The sequence below is a fragment of the Lissotriton vulgaris genome, chromosome 6 (assembly GCF_964263255.1).
Source record: "Lissotriton vulgaris chromosome 6, aLisVul1.2, whole genome shotgun sequence".
Lineage (NCBI taxonomy): Eukaryota > Metazoa > Chordata > Amphibia > Caudata > Salamandridae > Lissotriton > Lissotriton vulgaris.
In genome coordinates, this window is record NC_141694.1 from 697,392,394 (window position 1) to 697,410,040 (window position 17,647).

Consider the following 17,647-nt stretch of genomic DNA (forward strand, 5'->3'; position numbering starts at 1 on the left):
ATTTTCCTCTGCTTTTCCTAAAGCACAAGAGTGTTTCCGGAGTTTCTTCCTTATACAGAGTCTAAAAAGCACTTGTGGCATGTGTTTGGTGCCCACAAGTCGATTTTGCTTTACAATGAAAAATTGTTCGAGCACCTAAAAAGGTTATCAGCTTTGTGACATCTGGTGAAAGTAGAAGTACTAACAGTTTCTTTTAACTATCACTGTTGCCTTACGGTACCTTGAACACGTCCTTTCACCTTAGATATTCAAGGCAGATGCACCAGTAAGTGCAACCTCATCCGAGTACTAGTTCAGGGCGTTCCTATGATTGAGATCTATAGAGCAGAAACCTGGGCCTCTCCAAGCAATCTTTTAGTATAATCACACACAGGTGAAAGACACAAGAGCATTGTGTTTCGAGGACGACATATTAAAATCAGTGCCCTTATTATTAAACACATTTTTTACATTCTGGGGGTGCAGCCAATGCTCCTCTTTCAGCACCAAACAGGTACGGGCAAGTGTAATATAAGTATTTTAAACCTAAATTCTTGATTCTGAGGTAGAATTTGCCTCAGTATACAGTTTGAAGTAGGAGGAGAAAGAATAGTACTTCTAGGTAGGCTGGGCACATCCCCATACACATTCTCTCTCTCGCTCTTCATTTCCCACACATCCTCACAGTGAGCAAAGCCCAGTGCGGCCTTGGCCTAGATGCACTCCATAAGCATAGGGTGACCAGAATTTTAAAGCCAAAAACCGGGACATTTCACAAAAATAGAAGAAGGACTACAATTTTTATTCAAGCGATGAGAGCGCTCCTCAGCAGAGAATTACAGAACAGGCAGTAAGAACATACATAAAATGCTATTTTAAGCCCAGTAGCTTGCCTGTTAATTAAATTGCTTTCTTGAAACAACTGCTAACTATCCCTGCTTTGTAAAACATAAAAAAACACCTCCCACCGTTTTCAGTCGACCCTCTCAAAAAACGGGGACATGACCTCAATTTCTTGAAATTTCCTGCGACAGCTGGTTAAAAACAGGGACCGTCCTGGTAAAACGGGGACGCCTGGTCACCCTACAGAAGCCTACAAGCCTACCTTTCCTGCTACAAAGGGAAGTTCTCCGGCCTTTGGGTACACCTGCTGCCGCGGAGCCTCCCTCAAGTCAGCATTCTTCTGGAAGAGACCGGAATAGGTTTCATAAGTCCTTTTGCACACCATAGCGCTTGCAGTAGAAGCAGACCGACTGCAATTATCACCAGAGAACTACTCTGGGGGGATAACGGGGGAAAGGAGGTTAACAGTAACAAGGACTTCAGAAAACAGATACCCGGACGCCAATGTTTAAAGATCAGGCTACAATTGCCTGCCATTTTGGTGAAATGCCTTATCAGCAATGGTAATGAAGAGAAACATTTCCCTCCTCCCCACCCCAAACATTCCCTCATCCCTGCTGCCGCTTCTAACAGAGCTAATCAACTTCTTGCCTCTATTTCAATGGTACTCCACCGGTGACAAGAGAAAGATAAAATGAGCTTTATGGCAACTCACTCTCACTCTGTAGACTCTGCCACTAGCAGTCGGTGAGCACAGTATCACTCAGTAGCAAATGTCAACTGCTTAACAGCCAGCCGAGAATTTGCATTACAGTGTCACGCAAGGATGCACGGGTCATAGGTAATCTTTATCCACCCACGCACATATTTGCACACGCACTAGTTCCCTTCCCAACCGCAGTCCCCCCCCCCCTAAAATAAAACGCAATCTGTAGGATTTTGTTTTTTGAAGACTGGCTGAGGTGTTCGACGAACAGCTTATAAAAAGAAAGTCGAAAAATTAGCAGTAATGAATTAGTGTAAAAGGTAACTTCATCCTACACTCATATTGTGACTTTTTCAATAGCTAAACGTTGACAAATTCCAAAGAAACTGAGAACGAGAAAGGAAAGAAGATGGCTGGAAGGGTCACCTTGGCTGAGACAAAACCATTTCTTAGAGCTTCCTTTAACTGCCGCAGGGAGAGCATAAGGAACGTGCACACTGGATGGAAGTTGCACAGTGGATGGAAATTACACTCCATGAATGGCGTCAGAATGAGTGATTCATGGCATAATTTTACTGGAAACGGTAGCCTGTGCATCGCATTCAGCTCATATGATGGTCTCAAAAACTTACAAGAAGGTACCAGAAATCAGATGTCTATTAGGAGTGCATGGTGTGTTTAACTCCCAGTTGGTGGTAAAGGAAAATAAACATCAGGATAACAATGACAGATTAAACTCCAACAGCACTTTCATGAAAAAAGAGGGAAAAGTCTTAGAAAAAATCCGGTCCCCATGGAAAGGTTCTGAGGCACAAACGGTTTGCAGCTCACTATTGCATGTGGCTTTATGACATGACAACCAAGAAGGAACTCTTCCATGCCAGAAGCTTTACATCACTGCAAACCACTGTCTCTCCCTTCTGAGTCCTTTGACACTAGAAAAACCAAACATCCCCAACTGACCGAGTCAAAGTTTTACGCTGATTATACCAGTAAGGTGTGTAAAAAAGTGCAAATGTCCTAGTCTAAATTTAATTTCACACTTATGTACCTTTGAAGATATACATTGTCAAGGCACATGGGAGTAAAGAATAGTAAATCCTTTTAGGACAATACAACGGAAGTCGATATTTTGCGCTCAATATTATTTCAGGTCAATATTCTTAGCTTAATATTGTGGTACAAGAGGAGGAAGTGAGACCCACACTAGATGAGGATAAGGTAGAGTCAGTGGGATAACTGAGCACCCTGAGCTTCCGCTCACTTCTCTAAGAATTGGAGGAATCCAAGAGAAGTCATACAAAACACCCACATTCCAATCCAACATCAGCCACCTTCTATTATTCTGTAAGCCCCCACCATCCAAAAGCGCAGTGATCTCACTTTGTGATTGGGTGAATGATATGTCTATGGGCCAATGTACTCTGGTCTTGAAAATGTGTTTAAGGGTTTAACCGAGAACGTCTGCTCTGGTGTTTTTAATCTCACAGTGTTAGAAGCTAGTAAGAACTTGCCCAGTTGCCAGGCCCATTTCCACCATGCCACTGCAAGTCGGAACAGCACAGGTCCGAAAGTGATACCTTGTTACCTCAAAAAGAAGAGTTCCGAGGTACAATCTGTGTGATTCACCACCACTTTCAATTTCTGCACTGATAGAATAGTTTCTTGCATTATGAAAATAGCGTCCATCAAAAATATGTGCAAGCATGTATGACAAGACAGCGATGCAAAGGTACCTACAACCACACACTTAAAAGAGTTAGTGGAGACCACCAACAGTGATCATGGTAGGGAGAAGAGACATCCTACTGATTATTTTGGATCACATGCTAACAATCACAAGGCTGAAACTAGAGATGGTCATCCTGGGATGTGCTCCAACTGGTCACAATGTTCCAGCACATGGAGCTGCACAACCTACCATTGGAATGTTCTAGTGAGTACCCACTATCATTGAAGATGCCTGCAACACTTGAAGCCTCAGGAATCACCAGATTGTCACTGTTCGATATGTTTACAAGTGATCCCCAGTTTGTACAAGCTAATACTTTCCTTAGAGGAGTTAATTATTTCACCAGATGAGACTATAATTGTTCTAATGAACTGGTTCCATTTGGGTGGTACCAAGTAGGACTAGGCAGGAAGTTTGCTAAGAACCCAACACTGTACAGTGTTGCGAGTACTGGAGAAAGACCAGACTCTACTTCCTCTTGACACCGTGCAAATGTGGCAACTGTTTAGGTGCAGAAACTCCACCACGAAGGCCAAGACCCTGCCAAAGACAGAAGAGGAAGCAAGAACCAGAATAGCAGGGGCCTGTATTGATCATGTTGGCTCGCCCTCAAGGTTGAGCATAGCCTGTTCTGGACAGCTGCCAGCACAATCATCAAACTCAGCATCTTGAACATTTAGAGCAAGCTTAACTGGTTTAGGTCCAAAACCTCTGAGATACAACAGAGTCCTACTCCTTTTATCCTTTCAGGGCAATAATTGAAGGAATTCTCCTGCCCCATATATGCAATGAAATGAGTTACCCAAGAGTGTCCAAATGAGGGTTACCGATCCCTGGATATGTAATAGGCCCTTCTCAGCATTTCTGAAGTGAGGGATCAGGTCTACTTTTCCGTCTGAAGTGCTTCGAAAGGCTGATAGTTTCATGAGGAAAAGGAGGCCCATGACAGAGTTTTTGAAAGAAATTTCTTCCAGCTTGAAAGACTAAATGGCCTCGGCTGGTGGAATTAGAGAGAGGAATAAGCAGTACATCGTAGGTGGCATGCCACAATATATCTGTGACTGTGCTGTCGATGGACATCATCAGCAGAGGGACTGGGCAGACCCATCCCTTTACATGTGAGGTTGATGAATTTCCCGTGGACAGCAGCTATACTGGGTGCGATAGTGAAATAACAAATAGTGCTAAGAAATAATTCAACATTACAAACGCTATGAAAAAAAATCTTACTTTAATATCCTGCTAACAAATGAGACAATTTATAATAAACTATCAAGGAAAATTCCAGGCAACAAATGATTGTCATAAAAATGGATAACCCAGAATAGCAAGGAAACAACAGAGGAGCGTAATACCAATAGAGACTAGAAAAAGAGCAAGCATGTAGCGACACTCACGGTAAGAGTAACCTGTGAGAAAAACCACATTATGTTGTTCAGAAAGCCCTCACTCACTAACCTAGTTGGTGACATGCTTCATATTCGGGCCCCACCAGGAGAGGTTGAATGCCACCCCAGTGTGCTGCAACGCCAGGTTACTGCGGAGCTCGTTTTTGTGATACGTGAAGTGTGAATTAAGTGAGTTAAGAGAGTTAAAAATGTCCAAATTGTGTCAAAAAGGTAATTTATTCGTTTTGCCAATTGGACATAAATAAAAACAGAGGTGTAGGATAAAGGACCAAAATTCAAAGTCCAGGTTTATCCCTGCTGTGTGGTCAACATGTTTCTGCCTATGTGTGAGTAGTTAATCAGGCATTCGTCAGGACCAATTGAATAAAGTGTAGTGATGAACCTCTGTGGTATGGGAGCACTAAGGCCCACCCTAGCCTGGGGTTACTAGTGTTAAAAAAGACTTAAGAAAACACTGCATGTGGATTCCGTCACTTTGGAGTGGAACAGAGTTTACTAGAAGGTGCAAACGATCAAAGCACCATGGGTCTCTGGAGGGGGGTGGTAGCGAAATGGCACACAACACTCTGTACGCTAGGCACCCGCTTGGAACCTGCGTGAGCCCTCACGTATCACAAAAACCAGCTCCACAGCAACCTGGCATTGCAGCACACTAGGGTGGCATTCGGCCACTCCTGGTGGTGTCCGAAGATGAAGCATGTCAGCAACTAGATTTGTGAGTGAGGGCTTTCTGAATTACCTAATGTGGTTTTTCTCACAGGTTACTCTTACCGTGAGGGTCGCTGCATGTTCGCGCTCTTTTTCTAGTCTCTATTGGCATTACGCTCGTCTGTTTCCTTGATTTCTCTCGAGGGGAGTAGGAGCGTGTGTTCCGTTCCCTTCCTCTCTTGTTGTTACAAGTAACCCATAATAGCACCTATCACAATTTGAAATGTCACAAACCAGAACAATTGCAACTACAAGGTGATGGATGGAATGCTTGAATTAATCTCAGCCACCGAGAATCGCTCGGCCGCATTCCAGTCCATTGTGTTTTGCCCACCATGCCAATCTAGATAAAACCTACCTTACGAAAGTCAGTAGCGGCCCTGCTCCTCATGGGAGGAGTCCATTCCACACTGCCCAACGAGGCCCCTCAACAGAAGGGACCACAAGCAATCCAAAACTGGTTTTACCCTGCTCGGGGCCTCTCGGTAGGGTGTGGCTTGAGTCTTATGGAACAGGGAGCAAACATGGTACCAACATCTGAACCTACTTATCGGATTTAGGGCAAAACACCAATGAGAACAGCAGCACAACGTTATCTTTCATTTCAAATGCGGGTACCTTCGCAGGACACTTCTTCTTGGCTTTTTTCTTTGGTCCACTCTTAGAGGAAACTGGTGTCGGTATCAAGAGCCTGTTGATTTCAAGTCCGGTCTCGAGCTGATATTAACAGAAATACTACTGAGTTTCACAATTTACCATTCAATTGTAACATTTAAATAACACATCCAATTTAGATATAACCAAAACATGAACAAGGACGCATAACTTATTAGCCAATAATTACAATATTAAACCCAAATGGACTCGTGCGTTCATCCTGTCAATAAAAAGACACTGAAAAGTCATGAAGTAGTCTGGTGCTTCCAGGTGGAGAAAACATGCTGGGTAAGTAGCACTTTTGAATGACTTTCACGGATACAGTAATCTAAATCTGCTCTAGCACACTGAGTATAAGCACAGGTTATTCAGTCAGATATAATTACTGTCCATTCCGGGGGGAATTGGGGGTGGGGGGGGTTAAAACAACGTAAGTCCCAACGATCTGAATGTAGATTGTAAGAGCCCAGGTGCATGAGGGAAAACCAAAGTTCAGACTAAAGTAATGACAGAGGATTATAAAACAGCTGGTCTAGCCAACCAAGCCATCCCAAGTATGTTTTACTACTAGGCAACAAAATTAGTCATATAGCATCTAGTTTTGCCAATATGATGAAACCACCACCAATGTTCTCTTCTCCCTGAACAAGGAGAGTGGAGTGTTTCTGGTGGCCGATACCTTCGTCATGATGACGAGGATTAGTATTCTTGGGAGGGGGGGGGGGGAGCACGGTGATGCAGCTAGACATGCCTGGAGAGAACTCTTGGGCCACGTGCTTCTTCCCACTAATTTTACCCCTCTAGGACCCTGTCCTCCGAGCACACAGAGTGAAGGTGCAGCCTGGGGACCTCTTTTGCAGCGGATGTGTGCACTTGACTATGACAAGAGCTGCTTGCTCTTTCTCAAGATTGCGGAAAGCTCACTCCTTTACGAGTGGAGACTAATGCACACCTACTCCCAGGCATGCCATTCATCTTTGTAACCTACTCTGGATCCGATCCTAGTGCTGCGCCCGTCTGATGTTGCTAGCTGAGACCTAGGCCATAACCAGGCTACACGAGTATCACAGTCGCAGGAAACTCTGCCAGCCAGGCCTTTAACTTCTGAGGCGACTGTGCAGTGATCTCACCATGCCAGCTGTTTCTTGTGGTACCAAGAAGGCGAATCCTCCATCCGGAGCCCTGCTCACCTGTTACCCGAGGTCTGTGCCCATCCGAGTGGCTGGTGCTGCATCCCTTCTAGACAGCTGACGCAGCCAACACTGTGGTGATGTACGAGCCAATACCACATTGTGGCACTGCTTACGGTTTACAGTGTGCTCTACCAGGTGAGAGCAGTTATCAGTGCTCAGCTTGTTGTCGGTCACACAATCCTGACTAAAGCCCCACTGTCAGAAAACCAGCCTCGGCTACACTCCTCCCTTAGCTCCTCTAATGCTGCGACCGAGAGGCTGCCACACGAGCTCCGCTTCCTCAGGCCTCAAAGCATTTGTGGACCTAGGCTCTTCCCTCCACCCATGTGCTCTGGCACACCTGGGATGATCAGTTTTTATATTTTTAAACATCCCTGCCTTGCTTCGATTGTGCTGTGACCTACACCTGCAAGTACGCACAGCTCCCTACGAGACATCTCCAGTACACGCTTTGTTTACGAGACATGCTTCACTTTTCAGTCCGGGGATTTGGAGGACTAGTGGACCAGCACCACGCTAGCACTTGTCCAGGTGTCCCTCCCTCCTTGTTGGGATTAGTGATTCTTGCAATCCTACAAGTAGAAGTGACTTAGGCCCTGCTGATACAAGCAGTACGGCCTCCTAGGCCATGTTACATGATCGCTGTTGCACAACAGCTGCAACTGCAAATGGCTCATGAGCACGTCTTTTGTGGTTGTCTTGCACAATAAACCACTGTTAACCTTTAAAGTCCCAGAGACCAGGAAAACTTGAATTGTTTCCTCCCAAATTGTGGGACCCAAGTTTTTCCATAATTAACAATTAAGTGATTCTGTACCAGATATTTACTTAATTGGTCCAGTTTTCTCTGAAAGTCTATGGGAGCTTGATGATCACCACAAGAACTGCTGCATACAGTACAAGAAGGTAAAAATCTCAAATTTGGGGTGGGGGTGGGTTATGGGGGGAGGGGAAAGGGGGTGGTCTTAAAGCGGCTTAGCTATTGTGAATGAGCATTTAACTTCCCTGCTAGATTTTCTGTCAGTCTATAGACACGATTGTACTTCCTTTCCAGAGATGGTTATCCTGGGTGATTTTAATATCCACCCCTGTGAGGGGGATTGTTACAATTATAGATATGGAGGATCACCGGTCGAGGGCATCCCCCACTTTGAACACACAAAGGAGGGTGAGGGGCTCGAGACCTTTCTTGCCAATTTAAACCTATTTGAACTAGGCCAAGGAAATAACGAGTATAGAGCGCCCACATTTATTGGGAGAGAGGCAAACACTGTCATTGACTACATCTTCGTATCAGCAGGGGTCTTAGTGAAGGCACTGGAGTACAGGGTCGTGACTGCCATCTTTAGCGACCATAACCCCGTCCTCCTAACGCTGGACCTAGATTGTTTCGCAAATGGCAGCGAGACAGGCGCGGCAGCTCCGAGAGATCTGTTAACGAAGGACCAGGGTAGGCGGATAAAGTGGGAGAAGATTGTCCCCGAAAATTTCTTCCAAACATTAGCACAGGAAACTGAGGCAAACATGGCAGTCTGCTTAGATCCCACTTCCTTGGGTCCCGATGTTGTGGCCGCCTATGTGGATATATGCACAAGGATCTCTAAGAACCTGGAGTTAAGGAATGGTGCACAAGGTATTAAGAACATCCACAAATGGTTCAATAAGGAATGCTCGCACACGCATAGTGCCCTGTTGAAAGCACTAAAACAGAGACCCAGAGATAGGACATTAGTGGCAAACCTTAAAAAGGAATACAAATCTGCACTTACCAAGCGTAAGACTCAAATTAAGGAGGAAGCTTGGGACAGTTTATTAGCCACAGATGTATTGAGAGACAGCAAAAAATTTTGGGCCATTGTCAATCAGCCTTTCTTTACTGAGGATGGGAAAACCGATATGGACTGTGTGATTGAAGATGATAGATGGCTTCACCACTTCAAACAGATCTATGAAACCACGGCTCCAAATTCCCCAGTTAGTGCCCTTGTTCCAAACAACATGAACATGGAATTTAACATCACTGAGGTGGAAAGGGCGATTAAAAATACAAGCAAACGTAAGGCTCCTGGACCTGATGGGGTCCCTGCCGATCTTTATATTCAGTATCCGCAATTTTGGTCAAAAATACTAACAAATGTCTTCAATGCGATACCTTCGGCTGGTTTTCCTTCTTCATGGGCTACCTCTATTATTGTTCCTATTTTCAAGAAGGGGAACAGGGGGGACCCCGCCTGCTACAGGCCAATCTCCTTGTTGGACTCTGCAGTTAAAATCTTGGGCAGAGTCATTCTATAAAGACTCTGGGATTGGCTAGAAGAGAGTGGGGTTCTCTCCGATTTGCAGTATGGTTTTAGAGCACATAGGGGGACCATGGACCAATGCTTAAACCTTCACCTTATCATTAGTAAATACACTGTGGTGAAGGAGGGGCTTTTATATTTAGGTTTCATGGACTTATCCTCCGCCTTTGATTTGGATAATCGCTCTAAACTATGGCTTATTTTGCGGGACTTGGGTTTGGACACTACTTTGGTTAATTTCTTGCACGATCTCCACCAGAACTTGTTTGCTTCAGTCAGGGTAACAAGGGAAGGTTGGTGTACCGAGAAATTTAGATCTGGGAGAGGGGTCAGACAAGGTTGTATCCTGGCCCCTCTCCTATTTACACTCTACATTAATTCCCTGGGCAAATCCCTGAAATTAGCTACCCTGGACGTGCCTATTCCGGTCCTCCTATACGCGGACGATGCCGTCCTCATAGCCCGCACAGGTACGGGCCTACAAAGACTGTTAGATCATTTTGGATCGTTTATGGAAGCCTTGGATCTAAAGATCAATACAGCAAAATCCCATGTCATGGTTACTGGTTCTCGTAAGAAAAACATGAAGCTTAAAACCTTTAGCTGTAACGAAACATCCATATCGAGGGTACCTTTCTTTTGTTACTTAGGCGTCACCTTTGACGAAAGATGAACTTGGGGTACCCAGTTGAAACTGAAGGAAAATGGAGTTACTAGATCTACTACAGCTCTCATGCACTTTTCTAAAAGACTTGGTTCGAGACCTATGGAGGCCATGATTCGTATCTATAAATCCAAATGTGTAGCAATTGCATCCTACGGGGCAGATATTTGGGGTTATGTCTCATCCCCAGGTATCCAAATTATCGAAAATAACTTCATACGAGCTCTGTTGTCACTCCCAAAGTCATCTCCTACATATTCAATCCACAATGAAGTGGGCTTGGGTTACATCACTGATCTCCTAAAAATGTCCCCGCTGTTATGCTGGGTTAAAACTTGGACAAATGAGGAGATTACGTTGAATCACCGCATACTCAAAGACTGTATGGCCCTGGATAAAGCGGACAGCATACCCTGGTTGGCGTATGTTAGAGCGGCATGCGCGAGGCTGGGGCGTCCGGACTTGTACTCTTTACCACAGGGCCTTAAGAAAGAGGATGTAGGGTGGGTCAAGTTGCACTTCCGAAACGTGTTAGAGACAGAGAGGGAAGAGGCTGAGCTCAGTAAACCAATGGTGAGGACAATATATCAACTCTCTACCTCCCTAGCTATAGAACCTTATCTAAAGTATGTAACTAAACCATACCATTGTTTTCTCTTAGTAAGGTTTAGGTTCAACCTCATACATCTCGTGCTTGGATCCTATACAAAGTGGGGGACCCCGGAAAATATCCCACCTTGTACCTGTGATAGCTTTTCTACACAGGACACGCTTCATTTAGTGATGCTCTGCGAACGCTATTTGTGGGCTCGTAAAAAATTCTTGTTTCCAATCTTAAAAGACTTAAACTTTGTTCAGGTGAGGCCCGCCCTCCTACACCTGCAAATGCTTAACTCTGTCCAGGTCACATATGGTGTAGCTAGCTTTTTGGTTGCAGCAGCCCGATTAAATAAAATAAGACTTTCCCAGACAAATAATCATTAAGGCAGACATTCTGTTATATACGTTCAGGGGAAATGTGCCAAACATACTGGGATTTGGCGCCATAAGTGACTCTAGGCTGCTTAGTATCTACTCTCTCTATCTAATCTTTTTAAATTGTTATTTAAAAAAACATTTCTTTTTAATGAACTTACATAGGAACTACAATCATGTGTATATTTGTTTAATTGTAATCTTATTTCTGTTTGTTGTGCAGATCTTTTAAATTATGAATTGTGTATTGCTTTTATGGTTTTAATCAACCGAAATAAAGATATTTGACTGACTGACTGGCTTAGCTATTGATATCAATATAATCAATAGGCCCATCGGACTAGCTTCTGTTAACTGAGCTAAGAACCCCTCAAGAAAAGGAAAACGCAAATTCAGGGAGGATGTAAACTAGTAACATTAACAAGACAAGATCATTTTGGCCTTGCACACATTTAGCCGGAGGCAGATTTACCTGGACACCAGGCAAATCCATTAATAGAAACGGTAAATTTAGGGTGATGCAAATATTTTTTGTCTCATTGGTCCTCTTTTGGTCAATTACATTTCCTTTCATCCTTTTTGCTTCTACTGCCTTTTGAACAACCACCCTCAGAGGTTATCTGCTAAACGTTTAAGGAGTCCAACACACCCAGCACTCTCATTGGTTCCCATGAATTCATTGGTTTCTCTTGGACCAACAGCTTAATTGCTTTAGTTTAAATAGGCTTCACTAATCATGTTTTATGCTTTGAATTTCTAGCTTGAATCCGCACTTCACTTAACGCACAAGTTACTACTTGTGTAACAATATATCTGTAAGAGACATTAGTTAGTGATAGATTCCTTACCTTAGAATATCCCCAGGCGTCAGACTGGATCCGGAAACTTTTGCGTAGCAATACCCCTGCGCGCCGGTAGGCGTCGTCTGCGGCTCCGCGTCCGTCGTCGGCGTCGTGAGCGCCGGGATGACGTCGGAGTACTTAGACGGCGCCCATGCGCGCTGACGTCAGTTCTGACACACAGCTTTTCCGCGCCAGATACGCAGAGCCATGATAGAACTAACACTGGTGCCATGAAACTAGGGCCCTGAAAGGGGATGACCTTAACCCTAGATATCGGTTCGCAGAACGGGGAGGATGGGTGGGTCGGTAAGGAATCTATCACTAACTAATGTCTCTTACAGATATATCGTTACACAAGTAGTAACTTGTGCATCTGAAAGAGACACGTTAGTGATAGATTCCTTACCTTAGAATAGATACCCCAGCAATACCAACCCCGGTGGTGGGTCTGCGAACCAATATCACACCAGAAAGTCCTGGAGGACGGAACGGCCAAAGAAGCCATCCCTCCGGACTTGACTGTCCAGGCAGTAGTGTCTTGCGAACGTGTGCAGCGAGGCCCACGTAGCTGCCTGGCAAATGTCCTGCAGGGGGACACCGCGGCCCAGGGCAGTTGTCGTTGCCGTGGCCCGAGTGGAGTGAGCCCGCAATCCAGCCGGGGGCTCCTTCCTCGCCATGGAGTAACATGCTTGGATACACAAGATGATCCACCGAGAGATGGTCCTCTTGTGCACAGCCTTACCCTTCTTTGCGCCCACATAACCAACAAAGAGTTGGTCATCCACCCGGAATTGGCGTGTGCGATCTAGGTAGTAGGAGAGCGCACGTTTTGGATCCAGACGGTGGAGCCTCTCTTCCTCCTTCGAGGGATGCGGAGGCGGAAAGAAAGTGGGCAAGGTAATGGACTGCCCGATGTGGAAGGCCGTAACAACCTTGGGCAGAAAGGAAGGTCGTGTACGTAACACCACCTTGTCAGGATGAACAGACAGGAAAGGTGGAGAAGAAGAAAGAGCCTGGAGCTCACTCACTCTCCTGGCAGAGGGGATGGCAACCAGGAAGGCAGTCTTTAGAGTAAGGAGACGAAGAGGACAGTTATGCAGTGGCTCAAAGGGAGCACACATCAGATAAGTGAGAACAAGATTCAAGTCCCACTGGGGCATCACGAAGGGAACAGGAGGGAACATGTGCGTGATGCCCTTCAGAAATCTACTCACAATAGGGGACTTGAATAAAGAAGGCTGATCTGGTAGCCTCAAGAAGGCTGATAGAGCAGAAAGGTACCCTTTAAGAGTGCCCAGAGCAGAGCCCTGCTGGGCAAGGGAAAGAAGAAAGAGCAGCACTTCCGAAAGGGGTGCCGAGAGAGGATCCACAGCCTTTGCTGTGCACCATGCCACAAACCTGTTCCACCGGCAGGCGTATACCGACTTTGTGGAGGGACGCCTGGCTGCCAGAATGATATCACAGACTTCAGGAGGCAAGTCAAATGGCCTCAACTGCCGCCGCTCAATCTCCAAGCTTGTAGGTGGAGACTGGACAGGTTCGGGTACAGGACCGTCCCCTGCTGCTGCGACAGAAGGTCCTCCCGAAGAGGCAGACGAATCGGGGGATCGACTGACATGCTGAGTAGCTCGGGATACCAGTATCTTCGTGCCCAGTCCGGAGCCACAAGGATGACCTGGGCCCGATCGCGCCTGATCTTCTTCAGCACTCTGGGCAGAAGTGGTATAGGCGGAAAGGCGTACAACAGACCGCAGCTCCACTCGCGACGAAAAGCGTCTCCGAGCGAGTGCCGCCTTGGAAATTCCAACGCGCAGAACCGATGACATTGCGCGTTCTCTTCTGTGGCGAATAGATCTAACCAAGGCTCTCCCCACTGCTGAAAGAGACCTTGCGCCACGTCCGAGTTCAGACGCCATTCGTGATCCATCATGCACCGGCGGCTGAGTTCGTCCGCCCTGGCATTCAGAGAGCCTGCCAGGTGTTGAACCACCAGGGTCACGCCCTGATGTTCCAGCCACTGCCAGAGGCGCAGAGCCTCCTGGCAGAGGGTCCACGACCCCACCCCGCCTTGCTTGTTGCAGTACCACATGGCGGTGGTGTTGTCGGTGAACACTTGCACCACGCTCCCCCGGACAGAGGGGAGGAATGCCTTCAGTGCTAGACGAATCGCCCGCAGCTCCAGAAGGTTGATATGGAGCCGGGACTACGCCGGAGACCAGAGGCCTCTGATCTCCGCCTCTCCCATGTGGCCTCCCCAGCCCTGGAGGGACGCGTCCGTCACAACTACGTGCTCCGGTTGGGGTAGGGAGAGGGGTCTGCCACTGACCCAGTCGTGGTCCGTGAGCCACCACTGCAGTTGTCTCGCAGTGCCCTCCGAGATCAGGACATGATCGGACAGGTTGCCCTGATGCTGGGCCCACTGAAACTTCAGGTCCCACTGCAGAGCCCGCATCCGCCACCTGGCGTGACGCACCAGAAGGATGCAGGAGGCCATCAGTCCCAGAAGCCGCAGCGTCAACCTGACCGAGACCCGGGATAACGGCTGGAAGATGGGAACCAGAGCCTGAATATCCCGAACCCGCTGCTCGGGTGGGTAAACCCGAAACTGTGCCGAGTCGAGAACCGCTCCGATGAAGAGGAGCTTCTGAGAGGGACACAGGTGTGACTTTGGCACATTGATGGAGAACCCCAGCAAGTGCAGGAGGTCGGCCGTAGTCTGGAGGTGGCTGACGACTGTCTGGGGCGAGCCCGCCTTCAACAACCAGTCGTCGAGGTAGGGGAAGACTGATACCCCCTGCCTGCGCAGATGGGCTGCGACCACCGCCATCACCTTCGTGAACACCCGTGGGGCGCTGGTAAGGCCGAAGGGGAGCACGGTAAACTGAAAGTGCTCTTGGCCTACCGTGAACCGCAGGTAACGCCGGTGGGCCGGCAGGACGGGGATGTGGAAATAGGCGTCCTGCAAGTCCAACGCTACCATCCAGTCTCCTGGGTCCAGGGCAGCCAGGACCTGAGCCAAAGTGAGCATCTTGAACTTCTCCGTCCGGAGGAAGCCGTTGACGTTCCGCAGATCCAAGATAGGGCGTAGGCCCCCTTTGCCCTTCTTGGGTACCAGAAAGTAGTGGGAGTAACAACCACGTCCTACTTCTGGCCCAGGAACGCGCTCGATGGCCCTCTTGGCCAAGAGGGCCGAAACCTCCTCTCGCAGAAGTTGCAAGTGATCCCCCGACACACGGTGGCATTGAGGTGGCATGGATGGAGGGGATGACTCGAAGGGGAGGGAGAAGCCCCTTCGGACAATTTGCAGCACCCACCTGTCCTAAGTGACTGTATGCCAGTGGGAGAGGTGATGGCGAACCCTGCCTCCCACAGGCGTCACATGGGCCTGAAAACTCGGACTAGGAAGGTTTTGAGGCAGGGGCTGCTGAGGGAGGTGTGGACTGGCCTCGTCGCTGTCCCCGACCACCGCCACGGCGGTTCCCACGTCCGCCACCGCGTTGCTGTACATTCTGCGGCGCGTGGCTGACGGTACGTGGTGGGGCGCCCCTTCCGTGGCCACGAAAGGAGCGAAAGGCACCCGATTGCTGGCGTGGGGCCGTAAGGCCCAAGGACTTGGCCGTGGCCCTGGAGTCCTTGAAACGTTCCAGCGCATGGTCTGCCTTGTCGCCGAAGAGGCGACGGCCATCAAACGGCATGTCCAGGAGGGTGGCCTGGACATCGGCCGAGAAATTGGCGGACCTCAACCAGGCGTGGCGTCGAACCGCCACCGTCGTTGTCCGTAGTATCCAGCCCACACCGGATAGAAAAGCGTGCTGCATCTCGGCCGTCCGCCAGGGCTTGGCTGAGTTTAGCCTGGACCTCCTCCAGGCATCTAGGCAGCACCTCCGCAACCGTGTCCCACAGGGTGTGGGTGTAGCGGCCCAAGAGACAGGCGGTGTTCACAGACCGCAGCCCTAAGCTCACAGACGAGAAAACCTTCTTCCCGAACTGTTCATATCTCTTGGATTCCCTGTCGGGCGGGGCCGACGGGAATGCGGTTTGGGAGTTTGAGGCCTGGATGACCAGACTCTCGGGGGTGGGATGGGTGGACAAAAAGCATGGGTCGCCCGGTGCCGGGCGGTAGCGTCTGGCCACGTTCCTGTCCACAGGGGGGCCTGTGGCGGGCTTGGACCAAGTGCCCAGAAGAACGTCACACAAGGCCTCATTGAACGGCAGGAGGGGCTCCGCGGAGCCTGACTGCTGTTTGAGGACCTCGGTGAGGAGATTAGTCCTCACGGCCGCGACGGGGAGCTGAAGGTTTAAGGCCTTAGCTGCCTTCGTCAACACTACGCTGTAAGCAGAACCCGCCTCCGTAGCCACAGTCGGGGGCGACGTAAATCCAGTGTTTGGCGAGGTGTCAATACCACTGGCCTCCCCAAGCTCATATGTTCAGTCCTGCTGCGACTGGCAATCACGTGCCAGAGGGTCCTCGGACCCCTCCCATTGCTCCTCGTCACCTGGCTCCTGGAGACCAGGATCAACAGCCAGGGCCTGCTCGTGGAGATAAAAGTCTCCAAAGGCCGACGGAATCGGCGCCCAGCGGCGCCCTTCCGACTCCTGAGTAGGACCGTAGGAAACATTGGGGGCGGCAACCACATCGGCTGCCGGGGACGACACCTGAAGGGACGGCGCCGGCGAGGTCGTAAGGTCGACCGGCGAGGCCCCGGATCCGGAGCCGGATCCAGCGAGGTCGTGCGGCGCCGGGACCGAAGTCGCCAGCGGCGCCGGGGCCGAAGCACCCGACGTCGTCGGGGCCGAAGCGCCCGACCCGGAAGGACCTCCAGACGGAACCGATCGGCCCGAAGGCGCCACGGGAACCGACTGAGGAGGGAGGGCCCTCATGGCCATGAGGTACCTCTCTACCTCCTCCTGCGACGCGCCGTGCCCGGGGACCCGAAGGTGTGGGGCAGGCGGCGACGCTTGCGACTCCCGCGGAGCCGCGTGGGCGGTGTCGCCCGAGTCCCCGGCCGCATCGTGCGAGCGTCGGGGCGGGTCGGAGGATCGATGGTGTCGCTCCGACCTCTCATGCCTCTTAACTGAGGACTTGGAACCAGACGATCGGTGTCCACTCCCGGAACGTCGATGACTCCGACCTCGCGACCTGTCCCTCGACCTCCCGTGGGACCGGGACCGGGACCTGGAGCGGCGCGGGCCGACTGCCTCAGCTCGAGACGCTTGCGGGACCGCTCCCGCCTAGCCTTCGACGTCAGGGCCCGGCAGTCGGAGCAGGATCGATCGTCGTGGTCGAGGCCTAAGCACTTCAGGCACCGGCGATGGGGGTCCGTGACCGACATGAGTCGGCCGCACTTCGAACAAGGCTTGAACCCGGGCATCCCTGGCACCGATAGTCGAGACAGTCGACTAAAGAGAAGATCAAAAAGGATCAAAATTTTCAGTCAAAAAGTGACTGGGGGTAGAGCTTCTTCCGGATCTGCGCTAGCTGGCGCGGAAAAAAGAAGAACTGACGTCAGCGCGCATGGGCGCCGTCTAAGTACTCCGACGACGTCATCCCGGCGCTCACGACGCCGACGACGGACGCGGAGCCGCAGACGACGCCTACCGGCGCGCAGGGGTATTGCTACGCAAAAGTTTCCGGATCC

At 49.4% G+C, this 17,647-nt stretch overlaps 1 protein-coding gene across 4 annotated transcripts in view; it reads right to left on the reverse strand.

The window, feature by feature from the left end:
• Nucleotides 1–17,647, reverse strand: part of CEP57L1 (centrosomal protein 57 like 1) — a 139,877-nt gene that overhangs the window by 38,657 nt on the left and 83,573 nt on the right. For 3 of the 4 annotated variants that reach the window (XM_086926674.1, XM_086926676.1, XM_086926675.1), the window contains 2 exons: nucleotides 5,996–6,094; nucleotides 1,085–1,162 (listed from right to left, as the gene is read on the reverse strand). In XM_086926674.1, coding sequence (XP_086782800.1) covers nucleotides 1,085–1,162; nucleotides 5,996–6,094 — 177 coding nt within the window. The remainder of the gene's footprint in view (nucleotides 1–1,084; nucleotides 1,163–5,995; nucleotides 6,095–17,647) is intronic. The other variant, XM_086926677.1, reaches the window with a different exon arrangement.